The sequence below is a fragment of the Palaemon carinicauda genome, chromosome 27 (genome assembly GCF_036898095.1).
Source record: "Palaemon carinicauda isolate YSFRI2023 chromosome 27, ASM3689809v2, whole genome shotgun sequence".
NCBI lineage: Eukaryota > Metazoa > Arthropoda > Malacostraca > Decapoda > Palaemonidae > Palaemon > Palaemon carinicauda.
The window spans coordinates 86,346,114-86,360,923 of NC_090751.1; the positions used below are offsets into that span (position 1 = coordinate 86,346,114).

At 41.5% G+C, this 14,810-nt stretch overlaps 1 protein-coding gene across 1 annotated transcript in view; it reads right to left on the minus strand.

Moving 5' to 3' along the window:
• Positions 1 to 14,810, minus strand: part of LOC137620785 (deubiquitinase OTUD6B-like) — a 152,735-nt gene that overhangs the window by 66,932 nt on the left and 70,993 nt on the right. The window contains exons 5-6 of the mRNA XM_068351215.1: positions 10,997 to 11,186; positions 5,858 to 6,062 (exon numbers count right to left, since the gene is read on the minus strand). Coding sequence (XP_068207316.1) covers positions 5,858 to 6,062; positions 10,997 to 11,186 — 395 coding nt within the window. The remainder of the gene's footprint in view (positions 1 to 5,857; positions 6,063 to 10,996; positions 11,187 to 14,810) is intronic.

Genomic DNA, 14,810 nt, shown 5'->3' on the forward strand with positions numbered 1-14,810 from the left:
CCTTGTCTCAGTTGTCGTAGCCGGTCCGATAACTTAGGCCGACGAGGCTGAAAGAAAGAGGCGCTGGAGCCCTGCAGGGTCTGGAAGAAAGTGCCTTGGAGGAGTGAAAAACGGAAGTCGACTTCCTCCGCACAACCGCTGTCTATGTCTCTGTCCTTGGGCACAAACAAACTCTTCTCAAGGATGGAAGGGTGTCTGAGGTTGTCGACATCCACGGATGAGACACCCGAAAAGAAGCCCTCGGTCATTGCGTCCAGATGGTCCAACATCGAGCTTGCCCGCAAGTTCGAAACTTGGCGACGAAACGCCAAGGTGTTTGAGCCCGAGAGGAGGAAAGTACCCATGACCCTCCTGTAGCTTCGTTGAACAAAACCTCGGGTCGCAACCGAGAAGGGAAAGGATGTGGTAAGCCCCTTTCACGAGATGGAGAAGAGGAAGGGGTAAACCAGTCACCCCTTGGCCGATGGAGGAATCTCGAACGGAAAGCTCCCTGGCAAAACCCTTCCAGGGAATGACGGGGAAGGGCTAACCCAGGTTCTGGAAAGAAGAATGTTGCTCAGACCTCCCTGAAGATTCTTCCTGCTCTTGCATGTGCCATGCTCTGCGTTTACGGGGTGAGGCCGTGTTCTGGAAATACGCTCCAGAAGACTCGCCAGGCTGGCCATGCTGCGAAACCCCAACGGGAAACGTGGTCGCTATCGCCCTGGCGCTCGCGCGATGGTAAACCAATGGTTTGCGCGTGGCCGAACGTGGAAGCGCCCATGCGCGGGCTCGCAGGAACGCAAACGAAGGTGCGCGAAGGAGCGCAGAAGGAAGGCGAGCGTGGTAGGAAGGGCGAGAGCTGGTGGTCGGCGAGCGATAACCCGTAGGCGAGCAATGGATACTGCAAGAATTAAGCCGACGTTCGCGCGATGAAACACCGTAGGTTCGCGCGATGCAACACCTTCGGTTCGCCCGACGGTACACCGTCGGTCCGCCCGACGGAACACCGTCGGTCCGCCCGACGGAACACCGTCGGTCCGCCCGACGGAACACCGTCGGTCCGCCCGACGGAACACCGTCGGTCCGCGCGAACCTACGGTGTTTCATCGCGCGAACGTCGGCTTAATTCTTGCAGTATCCATTGCTCGCCTACGGGTTATCGCTCGCCGACCACCAGCTCTCGCCCTTCCTACCACGCTCGCCTTCCTTCTGCGCTCCTTCGCGCACCTTCGTTTGCGTTCCTGCGAGCCCGCGCATGGGCGCTTCCACGTTCGGCCACGCGCAAACCATTGGTTTACCATCGCGCGAGCGCCAGGGCGATAGCGACCACGTTTCCCGTTGGGGTTTCGCAGCATGGCCAGCCTGGCGAGTCTTCTGGAGCGTATTTCCAGAACACGGCCTCACCCCGTAAACGCAGAGCATGGCACATGCAAGAGCAGGAAGAATCTTCAGGGAGGTCTCGCAAACGAAGGTGCGCGAAGGAGCGCAGAAGGAAGGCGAGCGTGGTAGGAAGGGCGAGAGCTGGTGGTCGGCGAGCGATAACCCGTAGGCGAGCAATGGATACTGCAAGAATTAAGCCGACGTTCGCGCGATGAAACACCGTAGGTTCGCGCGATGCAACACCTTCGGTTCGCCCGACGGTACACCGTCGGTCCGCCCGACGGAACACCGTCGGTCCGCCCGACGGAACACCGTCGGTCCGCGCGACGGAGCACCGTCGGTCCGCGCGACGGAACACAGTCCGTCCGCGCGATGGAATACCGTTGGTTCGCCCGCGGGCAAACATTGGAGAGCATGTGCGCGGTCGCGCATGAGCGTAGGCGTGCAGGTACGTGGGCGTGTGGACGTGCAGGCACGTGGACGTGTGGACGCGCAGGCACGTGGGCGCACGGGTGAGCGCAGGCGGTCGGGAGACCGATGACACGTAGGCGGGCGATGGCGCGTTGACGGGCGATGGCGCGTTGACGAGCGATGGCGCGTTGACGAGCGATGGCGCGTTCTGGCAAGCGATGGCGCGTTCTGGCGAGCGATAGCCCGTAGGCAAGCGATGGCGCGTCGGCAAGTGATGTAGCGTCGGCAACCGATGGCGCGTCGGCAAGCGACGGAGCGTTGCCGAGCGGTGGTGCGTTAACAAAACGCTAGCGCGTGGGTGAAGAATCGCGCGGGCGCGTAGGCGATTGCCAACGCGAGAGAGACTAGTGATGGTCAGCGCGTATCGCGCTAACAGAAGGCGCGCAGGTGCATCAGGAAGGTGAGCGCTGAAGCAAGCTGTTAATCAGGCGATCCTAGACAGTGAGAAAACCGTTGGCGCCCATTGGTGCGTGGCAGAAAAGGGCACGCAGATGTGCCCTGGCGATTGAAGAAAGCTGGCGCACAGAAGGACAGAAGTAAAGGTGAGCGCTGGCGAGCAGGAGGAAGATCTACGGCAAGACTCAGCTACAGGAGATCGTGGTCCACAGCAGGCGAGCGCTAAATCGCTACAGATAGTGTCCAGGGGAACTGACATGCGTGGCAGATCGAAGGCGATCGTTAACGCGTAGGAGATCGCTGACGAGCAGGTGAACGTTGACGCGTCTATGGTGGCTGGCGAGCTGGTGATCGCTGGCGAGCAAAAGGTAACGCGTGGAAGCCTGTGCGTAGAAGAAGAGTCCTTGTCCAAGACCTGAACCGAAGTTCTACATCGCGAGGGAGAACGGGGGCGCACAGGGCGCATAACAGGAACCAACAGGATCAGCAGAGATGATCACCATGAGAGTGCTGACGAACAGGAGAGCGCTGGCGAACAGGAGAGCGCTGGCGAACAGGAGAGCGCTGGCGAACAGGAGAGCCCTAGCGATCAGGAAAGCACTGATGAGCAGGAAAGCGTTGATGAGCAGGAGAGTGCCTGTGCGCTAACACTGAGCAGGAGAGCAGGAGGGCGCCTGTGCGCTAACACTGAGCAGGAGAGAACACAGCAGAAGGGCGCGCAGGGGAACCCTGACAGGCAAGGGAAGAAATCCCATGGGAGGCAACCCTTGGCCCCGAAGGGATCGTTGTCCGTCGGGAGACCGATGTCCATCGGGAGACCGATGTCCGTCAGAAGACCGTTGTCCGTCGGGAAGACCGTTGCCCGTCGGAAGACGAGGTCAGACTGCTGGCCATCTGCACCAGAGGCGAAGATCAAGAAGAAGGAGTTGTAGGCTGCATACGGGGATTCAAAAAAGCCCCTCTTAGCACCCTTATAGGGAGAAGGGAGGCCCTTACGATGTAGCGGACGGTGAGCCTTACGGCGAAGGAGACCAACAGCAAAAACAGCAGAAGAGTCCTCCGAAGAGGAGTCTCTATGAGTACTCTCTTGCGAACGAAAGAGAAACACTTCGTAGAAGAGACGGGTCAGCCAGTGACCTAAAAGGAGCAATCCTCCGAAGAGGGGCTCCTGCAGTTGCCCAGCCCCTTGAGCGTAACTGCAGGTGCGACCGCTCAACACCAAGAGCATAGTCGCACGAAAAAAAGGCAAGAGAAGAACCACCCAAAGGGGGAAAAACTCAAGCCTGGACAGGAAAACTTCCTTCTAAAATGAACTGGAGAGCTGTCAATCGTCACGGGAGTACTTCCAGAAGAAGGAGACACGCCCCTGACTAAGATCCATAGGGGAGGCAGCAACAGCCAAAACCCCAGGCCTCAACAAGACAGCTCACTCTGTTGTCACATTACAGAAACGAACTAGATCGGTAACTGTAAAAAAATAAAACAAAATCATTAGTTAACATTCATTCCCCCGGGAAGGCTCCGAAGAGGAATCCCAAGGGAAAGGAACACAAGAATTACACAACAGGCATGTGCCCTCCCAACCACTTACACTCACGGAAGGAGAGCTGTAACCAACACAGAATTATAACAATTATAATTATGTAACTATGTAATTATGTAATTTAAAAATGAATGAACACTAAAGAAAGAATGAAAACCCCGAAAGGAATCGTTCTACAAAGCTGAAGAATCAACAAATACAATTAGATTCATAAACTAATTGAGACAAAACGTACGGCGTAGCAACCTCTCCACACGGGAAGGAAGCTACAAAGGAGTAGTAAGTAACGTAGAAAAAAGGTGAACGACCTCAAGAGAGAGAGAGAGAAAGACCTAAGTCAAACTCGATCGCGACCCATGAAATTACACCAAGGTGGCCTAACTGCCGAGGGCTCCACGGAGATATCGTACACTACACACACAAGCACAAACTCTGAAAAGGAAACTTACTTATTTCTATACTCAAATATATACATAAACATGAGAAAATATTTAAATATATATTGAGTAAAAGAAAAGTAAGTGATTAAGTAAAGACAAAACAAACAATGGCTGCCAAGCGAGGACAAAGAAAAGACAGAGACGTCTGTCCATGTCCGAGCCAAAAGTGAAAGTGAAGCAATTCATCGGTGTGTGAGGGGGGGAGGCGTAGCTAGCTACCACTCCCCTACCCCCCCGCTAACTAGCGCGGGGGTAATACACCCTCGTTAAATTCTAATTGCTCGCCATTTCAGCTACGCTAAAAGGTAAACCCAATGTAAATAGCATGGTTTGTATTTCGGTTACGGAACAATTGTTATTTAACCTTACAAAATCTTTATATTTTATACTATCTTAGAGAAAACCACATTCACAAGTAAACAGCCGGCGATGCACTGTGCTAAATTGTAAACATCTACATTTACAATAATGAATGCACATTTATTCGTAAAATTACATTACTTTTTCAGTACTACATTAGAAATTAAAATCTATTTGTTTCTAAGTTTCAATAGATTCTTATTAACCATATATTATTAAAATTGCATTTATAAATAAAATATAGAACTGGGAATGGTTATTTGTGGTTTGGCCTGGTGACAAGTAAATTCGAAACAAGTAAATTCAACTTACATTGTTTTTCAATTTAAGTCGCCTCTCTTGGCCCCAATTACCGACGTAATGTGAGGTATACCTGTATTAAACAATTCAAAACTACATAAACTAGAAGGGCACTGAGTTAAGTGCAGATTTCCGCCGCAGCAGCTTATTTCTCGACCTTTTGCTTGACCTTGACCTTTGAATGTAACCTATATCAATTGTTGTGGGTTTTCATACATTCAAAAATGAACCAAGGTTGAAGTCTCTATGACAACAATGTCCAAACTCATGGCTGATTACGTAAATTAGACAGTTTGCTTGACTGTGACCTTAACCTTTGACCTTGACCTATAAATTTAATAATTTTCAGCTTTTTACGTAAAAGTTTATCCCTGCAAGTTTCGTTACTCTTCAATTAAAATTATGGCCACGAAGCCGTTCACAAATAACCCCCAATAAATAGGGGATAAAACATAACATCCTTCTAACTTCGTTGGCGGAGGTAAATATATTCATGAATACAATACCACCCACTACTTTCTTCTCACCTTGTTTATTCTTGCTCAATCTCCAAATTCTCAAAATATCCTATTTAACAACAACCAGGATTAAAAACGAATTTTCAAGAAAACATCAATGCACCATTTAGAAAGCAGTTACTGGTAAACTACAAGACAGAAAGAGGTTGTGGTAGCCTATTGAAAATGTCTCTGCCTGGCAATATATCAGATGGAAACCCGTTCAAGCTCGATACTTTGTAATGGTGTCTGCAACCTCACCATCCTTGTAAGCAAGGGATGGGGGATTTTGTGGAGCCCATAGGTCTACCTGCTGGGTCATCTTCAGCCCTTGCATGGCCCTCCCGGATCCTAACTTGATGGAGGGGGCATGGGTGATGATCAAGTGTCTATGGTCAGTATCAAGGTCAATGTCTTCTCTCTTACCTCTCACCTTCATGAGCAGACTTTAAGCTATACTAATTTACACTGGATAGAATAATCTTTACCTCTGGCTGCCCTCCCCATGCAGGAGTGTTTTCGGTCTGATCACAATATTCCTCAAATTCTTCCGGGGTTAATTGTTCTCCAGTGTCTGGATTCGTGATGAAAGGCCCAAAGTCATCACTATGAAGACGCAAATACTGGCTTGCTTTACTTCTTAGCCATGAGACTGTTACATCTGTCATTTGATGAGCTATAGCTGCATACATACTGTAAAAAAAAAAAAAATCCTATTATAATAGTGTTGTTGTGATGTTGATAAGATTTGATGTAATAAAAGACAATCAAAGATAAGATAGTACAATATCTTGTAAAATGTGAAACAAGAAGGTAAATCTATACAAGTAAACATATCTGTACACCAAGAACTAACTATACATGATCATACCTAAAGTTCAAAACATCACTCTCCAAGGTCAAATATAAGCAATAAACCACTACAAAACAGTAAAATATATAGGAGTGAAAGAATTTATTGAACATGAAAAAGCTACTTTGCAGAGGGCTCATTACATACATGTCTATAGTTATCTTCCCTCTTATGAATAATTTCTGCAAGATCAGGTTACAAAAGACAACTTATGTCTGAGCTTGGAAAGGTAAGCACACATGAAATGTCTAAGAGCCATTCTCATTCGGTACAATACAGTAACATTGTCATGCCTTTGATTAACCCATTACAGCCTAGCGGCAGCAAAAGCTGCCACTATATTATGAAGTGTCCAGAATTGTCTGTATGTCTTACAGCCTTATCTTACATTGTGAGCATATTGAAACAAGTTCATTCTTGCTGCTGACCGGGCCACATTACCCTCCAACTCACCTAATGCTGTCAGTTGAGGTTAGATTGTGAATAAGTTAAGATGGGTGAAAAGAGGACTACATTTAGTTGTAAAGAAAGGTATTTTCTATATGAAATTTACAATGATTTCAAAACATTATTGCTGTGTTTCTGTGATCTAGAGGTTTCTTTTTTTTGTGTTATCCATAAAATATCTCTGCATTTTTTTTCAAGGCCATCACTGAGAAAAGCATTTTTAATGGCAGCTTTTGCTGCCGCTAGGCTATAACGTAATCATTTTTTTCCGTTTTCTTATATAGAGTTCATTTATTTTTCAAATAGTGGTCAAAATCTTATTAGAGTATATTCAGTTCGTAGTTTCATGACTGAGAGAAGAAATTAACGTTGAATGAACCCAATTCTTTGTTTGCTACTCAGCTCCACTGGAGTTTTATAAGAAAAACTGATGCAATTTTTCATCCTTACGGATGTTTTATCTTGCAAACGTAATATTAGTGTTCCAACAAAAATGATAGTACATCTATGTGAATGTCGACATATAGGTCTATACGCAGGTAAACACACACGCACACACACACACACACACATATATATATATATATATATATATATATATATATATATATATATATATATATATACATATACATATATATGAATATATATATATATATACACACACACACACACATATATATATATATATATATATATATATATATATATATATATATATATATATATATATATATATATATATATATATATATATTATATATATATCTATCTATCTATCTATATATATATATATATATATATATATATATATATATATATATATATATATTTATCTATTTATTTATTTATATATATATATATATATATATATATTTATCTATTTATTTATTTATATATATATATATATATATATATATATATATATATACATATATATATATTTGTATGTATATATATATATATATATATATATATATATATATTTATCTATTTATTTATATATATACATATATGTATATATATATATATATATATATATATATATATATATATATATATATATATATATATATATATATATATATATATATATCTATATATATATATATATATATATATATATATATATATATATATATATATATATATATATATATATATATATATATATATATATGTATATCTTCTCTGCACACTTACTTTGAATGGAATCTACGACCTTCTGGATAAACATGACAATAAAGAAGCAGATGTTTCTGTAAATCTTCCCCCCCCCCCCCCCTCCCTTTGAGGATCCGGATGCAGACATTGACCAAGACTCGGATGCTTCAGATGATGAAGTTGCATGCAATCTTGGTCATTTGCCCAGAAAGATTCTCGCCAGAGACGTTGCAATTGACAAATTGAAAGAAAAAGTAAATAACCATGTCGACTGCATAAATCTTTTCTGGACTTAACAATGGATTGAAGAACTTTATCATCAGAGCACAACATATGGAGAACAAAAGTCGCTCTCTAAAGACCACATCACACCGCAAAATGTGAAGATTTTTCTTTCTATTCGTATACTTTCTGGCTACAACAAACTTCCCTACCGAAGATTGTACTGTTCTGAAACTCCTGATGTATTCAATTACTGGGTTTCTGAAAGCATTAGGAGAGATACATTTAATAAAATTCTTAGAAGTCTTCATTTTGCTGGCAATATGAAAATGACCGACGACCGATTTTACAAGGTAAAAGTTATGTTTCTTTTTATACTATATTCTCAGATTAGGGTTTTGATGATTTATCACATAGATAATGTTTGTCGATTTATTTCTCCTGTTTTGTATGATATACTGAAGAACTGAAATATATTGACCAATAAAACCTTATCTTTATTAGGCATTCTAAATTTTCAGGTAAGTCCACTTTTCCAGGACGTCAATAATGTCAGCAATCTTCAGCTTCAGCAATAATTCCATAGCATAGATGAAATTATGATCCCTTATTATGGAAAACACCGGGCTAAGCAGCTTATAAGAGAGAAACCAGTAAGATTCGGTTTCAAAGATTGGGCTGCATGTACTTCAGACGGATCTCTTCTTTATTGTGAGCCCTATTGCAAGTCTGACACTAAAATCCCTGATATAGGACTGGGCTAAGGTCCAAATGTCGTATTAGAGATGTCTAATGAGATCAATTTACAGGCTGGCCAGCATGCAGTGTTTGAGAATCTCTTCACCTCATAACCATTGCTGGAAAATTTAGCAAATCGAGGAATAGGAGGTACTGGCACACTAAGAGAGGATCGTCTTCATGGTGCCCCACTAATGGAAAAGAAGGAAAAGGAGAAGAAAAAAATATCGTGGGTACATGGAAGAGGCACTTACTGGTAACACATCAGTAGTAAAATGGAAGGTAGCTGCTGTGGCTTCAAAGTAAGAGTGCTTCAAGTACAAAAAACAGGGCGATGGAGCAAACTTGAGAAAAAGCATATTGAGGTTGATATGCCCAATTCCATTCAGGTGTATAATTAACAGATGGGTGGTGTTGATATATTTGATCAACAAGTATCGGCCTATATAACTCGAATTCGTTCAAAAAAATGGTGCTGACAAATATTTGCTTGGAGCATCAATGCTCAAGTTATCAATTCATGGATGGTTTATCGCAAACTGGGAAATATAATCCCATTGATAGACTTCATCTGGCATTTTGTAATTGCCATAATGAAGCAATATGGTGCTCCTCGTACATCTCCTGGACCTAAGAGACTGTATTCTGGAATTGCAATGGATTCTGTGCTGTACAATGGTGAGCAGCACTGGACCAAGGAAGGAGACCAGCGTCACTCAAAATGCCGCGAATGTTCTCGACGCGCAAAATACATTTGCAATATGTGTTCTGTACCTCTTCATCCAGAATGCATGTTGCCCTATCATAAAATACCTCAGTAGTGCATAATGAACAACAGACTGAAATCATTTGAAGCTATATAGGGATAACCTTCGTACAAGAAAAATAGAATAGTGTGGATATGCAACTCATGCAATATGTTCAAGTATTTTTTTTCTTTTATATTATGAATCAGTAAGAATTTCGAGTTTTTATTGTAACAAGCAAGATTAGTGATGATAATTATTAGAGATAATGAAGTTATGTTTGAAATACTTAGGTTTAATGTAAAATTATATTGTATGTCAAAAACAAAGATTTTGCGCATTCAAAGTGGCTAGTGGCAGTAAGATATGCTATATGATTGAATTTTTTATGTACTATAATTCAGATAGAATTTGCAGCTCTTTTCATAAAAGGCATGATTAGTAATGATAATTACAAAGTATGATAAAGGGATGCTTAAAATACTTATGTTTGTTAAAAAAAACTACATGTTATGTCTAGAATAGAAAGATTTTGTTCATTCAAGTGCCTAGTGGCAGCAAAAGCTGCCATCAAATAAATCATACTTAGGAAAGGAATTTTTTTATGGTGATGATTTTATGTTGATAGTAGACCAAAATAAAGTATTTTCTGTAAATATGGTGTTTTTAAAACCAATAGATAATTCTCGTCCTTAATGGGTTAATATGACCACTGGGTCAAATGTCTAAACTCTGGTATGGTTCATCCAGAAGATTTATACTTATGTGACATAAAACATTGAGCATGGTAAAAACTGAATAAAAACAGAACCAAATAAAATGGAAAAGAATTAAGAAGCAAAGTAAAATGAAGCTGGGGGCTTTAAGGATACTAGGCAATACTATTTACATTGCAATTGTACAAGTCATACAATAAGAGGTACCTACATATGAAGAAGAAGAATAGTGTTTTGAGCAGCAAATATTTAAGGTGCATCAGTAAAACTTAACTTTCATCAATCTTGAAATGAACGGAAAGATTAGAAAAAGATCTGCAGTCCTTGCAATATTCAATATTCATATCACTACTCATTGGAGCAGGCACACTACTTTATTAAAATTAAATTTTGTAGGTAGAAGAGACAATACTGAAACCTAGTACTGTACCTTACCTTGCACAATAATAAAATGACAATTATAATAACTTTTTCAAACAAAAGAATAGAGTAAAGCTATCAAACAAACCGTCTATGAAAAACCTTATAAAACTTATTACTGAACCTACCAAAACTTAAACATTATTGGCAAAACTTACAAAATGAATACACTATATTTGTAAAGGGAGGGAGAAAAAGTTGAACGAGACTATCATATTTACAAAGAGATCTAAAAAGTATGCAAACAAATGGAAATTTACATTTTAAGCATTCAGTAAAACTTCTAAATAAATGACTGAATAAAAAATGCATTAACATTACCAATCTCCATCAGGCTGAATTTCAAACATTTTGAGCTTTCTAGCCTTAAGCAATGCCTTCAACTTCGCAGCCTCAACATTACGAGCACAAAATCGGTTGTTATCCTTCTCCTCGCGTATTAGGGCCTCACGCGCTCTATTGGCATCAGCTTTCTTCTGACGACGTTTGGCTGCTTTACTGACCTTCTTTCCTATTCATAAAAAGTGATATAACATTATAAACAGTTAAAGAAACCATTCAATGTGTTAAAATAAAGAAAATTTAAAATGATCTTCCATACTCCATACATACAGCCTTCTCAATTGATTTGTGCTGCACTTCCCAGAGGGTGTGGAATAATAAAAACATTTACATCATTTAGCATGGAAGAGGGGGTTAGTTACTGTGTACTATAGAACATTCTCAGTAACCCTTCAACCACCATTTACATTTCTTTTGGCCTTCATTTACATATATTCCTTTTATGTCTCCATAATCCGTTACGCAACTTCTTCAAATCAGTCTTGATCTTAATATCTACTCTCATTAAAGAATAATTCTTCAACTTAATCTTGTTCTTATCTAATTTCATTTAAAAATAAATCCTTCAAGAGCACTCTATGCATTTAGATTAGAGATGTGATTTTTGGTCTTATCAAACACAGGATAAAGAGTCGAGTCTTTTTCTTGGGTGAGCAATATTCAACGAGTCGCAATTTTCATTTATTGCCAATATATATTATAATCAAGTCATGTGGCCGCGGGGGCATAAAAACTAGAATAGTGCCAATGTTATCCCTGCGTGTTGTAAGAGGCGACTAAAAGGGACGGGACGAGGGGGCTAGGAACCTCCTCTCCTGTATCTACATCCTGTGAGACATCGACAAAGAGATGGAGCTGGGGGGAGAGTGACTGCTCCCCGCACTCTAGTTTTGGGGTGTTTGAATGTGCGTGGATGTAGTACGATAGAGAGTAAAAGATGTGAAATTGGAAGTATGTTTAGGAATAGAAGGATGGATGTATTAGCCTTGTGTGAGACGAAGATAAAACGAAAGGGTGAAGTGATGTTTGGTGAAATGTCTGGTAGAGTGTCTGGGATTGAAAGGGGAAGAGCGAGAGAGGGTGTGGCTTTATTGCTGAGTGAATGGATGACAGGTAAAGTAGTGGAATGGAAGGCGATATCATCTAGGTTAATGTGGGTAAGGGTTAGGTTGGGTAGGGAATGTTGGGCATTTGTCAGTGCATATGGGCCAGGTAGTGAGAAAAGTGAAGAAGAGCGGAATGAGTTCTGGAATGAATTAACTAGGTGTGTAGAAGGACTGGGTAGAAGGAATTATGTAGTTGTCATGGGTGACTTAAATGCTAGAGTGGGCGCTAGAGAGGTAGAAGGTGTCATTGGGAAGTATGGCGTACCAGGTGAAAATGAGAGTGGTGAGAGACTGGTAGATATGTGTGTTGAGCAAGAGATGGTGATAAGTAATAGTTTTATCAAAAAGAAAGATAAAAATAAGTATACATGGGTAAGAGTGGTAAATGGAAGAGTAGTAGAAAGGGCATTAATGGATTATGTGTTGATAACTAAAAGAATGTTTGGAAGATTGAAAGACGTGCACGTGTTTAGGGGTATGGCTAACGGTATGTCTGATCATTTTTTGGTGGAAGGAAAATTAGTCGTAGCAAAAGAATGGGGGAATAGAGTAGGTGGATGTAAAAGGGAGGTAGTGAGGGTTGAAGAGCTAATAAAACCGGAGGTAAAAAGTAAATATCAGGAAAGGTTGAAAATGATATATGACAAAGTGAAAGTAAGAGAAACTGGCAATTTAGAGGAGGAGTGGAAGTTAGTAAAAGAAAATTTTGTTGGGATTGCAAGTGATGTGTGTGGAAAGAAATTTGTTGGAGGCAGCATGAGGAAGGGCAGTGAATGGTGGAATGAAGGAGTGAAGGTAAAAGTGGAAGAGAAAAAGAGGGCTTTTGAAGAATGGCTGCAGAGTAATAGTATAGAGAAGTATGAAAAATATAAAGAGAAAAATGTGGAAGTAAAGCGCAAGGTACGTGAGGCAAAGAGGGCAGCTGACCTGATGTGGGGTCAGAGATTAGGTCATTCATATGAAGAGAATAAGAAGAAGTTTTGGAAGGAAGTGAAGAGAGTGCGGAAGGCTGGCTCAAGAATGGAAGAGACAGTGAAAGATGGAAATGGAAGGTTGTTAAAAGGAGAGGAGGCAAGGAAATGATGGGCGGAATATTTTGAAAGTTTACTGAATGTTGAGGATAATAGGGAGGCAGATATAATTGCTGTTGCAGGTGTTGAGGTGCCAGTGATGGGAGATGAGAATGAGAGAGAGATTACAATAGATGAAGTGAGGAGAGCACTAGATGAAACGAGAGTAGGAAAAGCATCTGGTATGGATGGTGTGAGAGCTGAGATGTTGAAGGAGGGGGGTGTGACTGTACTTGAATGGTTGGTGAGATTGTTTAATATGTGTTTTGTGATGTCAATGGTACCAGTAGATTGGGTTTGTGCATGTATTGTACCACTATATAAGGGTAAGGGAGATGTGCATGACTGTTGTAATTCAAGAGGTATTAGTTTGTTAAGCGTAGTTGGAAAAGTGTATGGTAGAGTATTGATTAATAGGATCAAGGATAAAACAGAGAATGCAATCTTGGAAATACAGGGTGGTTTTAGAAGAGGTAGGGGTTGTATGAATCAGATTTTTACAGTTAGGCAGATATGTGAGAAATATTTAGCAGAAGGTAAGGAGGTGTATATTGCGTTTATGGATCTGGAGAAAGCGTATGAGTTGATAGGGAAGCAATGTGGAATGTGATGAGGTTATATGGAGTTGGTGGAAGGTTGTTGCAAGCAGTGAAAAGTTTCTACAAAGGTAGTAAAGCATGTGTTAGGATAGGAAATGAAGTGAGTGATTGGTTTCCGGTGAGAGTGGAGCTGAGACAGGGATGTGTGATGTCGCCGTGGTTGTTTAACTTGTATGTTGATGGAGTGGTGAGAGAGGTGAATGCTCGAGTGCTTGGACGAGGATTAAAACTGGTAGACGAGAATGACCATGAATGGGAGGTAAATCAGTTGTTGTTTGCGGATGATACTGTACTGGTTGCAGACACAGAAGAGAAGCTTGGACGATCAGTGACAGAATTTGGAAGAGTGTGTGAGAGAAGGAAGTTGAGAGTTAATGTGGGTAAGAGTAAGGTTATGAGATGTATGAGAAGGGAAGGTGGTGCAATGTTGAATGTCATGTTGAATGGAGAGTTACTTGAGGAGGTGGATCAGTTTAAGTACTTGGGGTCAGTTGTTGCAAATGGTAGAGTGGAAGCAGATGTACGTCAGAGAGTCAATGAAGGTTGCAAAGTGTTGGGGGCAGTTAAGGGAGTAGTAAAAAATAGAGGGTTGGGCATGAATGTAAAGAGAGTTCTATATGAGAAAGTGATTGTACCAACTGTGATGTATGGATCGGAGTTGTGGGGAATGAAAGTGATGGAGAGACAGAAATTGAATGTGTTTGAGATGAAGTGTTTAAGGAGTATGGCTGGTGTATCTCGAGTAGATAGGATTAGGAACGAAGTGGTGAGAGTGAGAACGGGTGTAAGAAATGAGTTAGCAGCTAGAGTGGATATGAATGTGTTGAGGTTGTTTGCCCATGTTGAGAGAATGGAAAATGAATGTCTGCTAAAGAAGGTGATGAATGCAAGAGTTGATGGGAGAAGTACTAGAGGAAGGCCAAGGTTTGGGTGGATGGATGGAGTGAAGGAAGCTCTGGGTGATAGGAGGATAGATGTGAGCGAGGCAAGAGAGCGTGCTAGAAATAGGAATGAATGG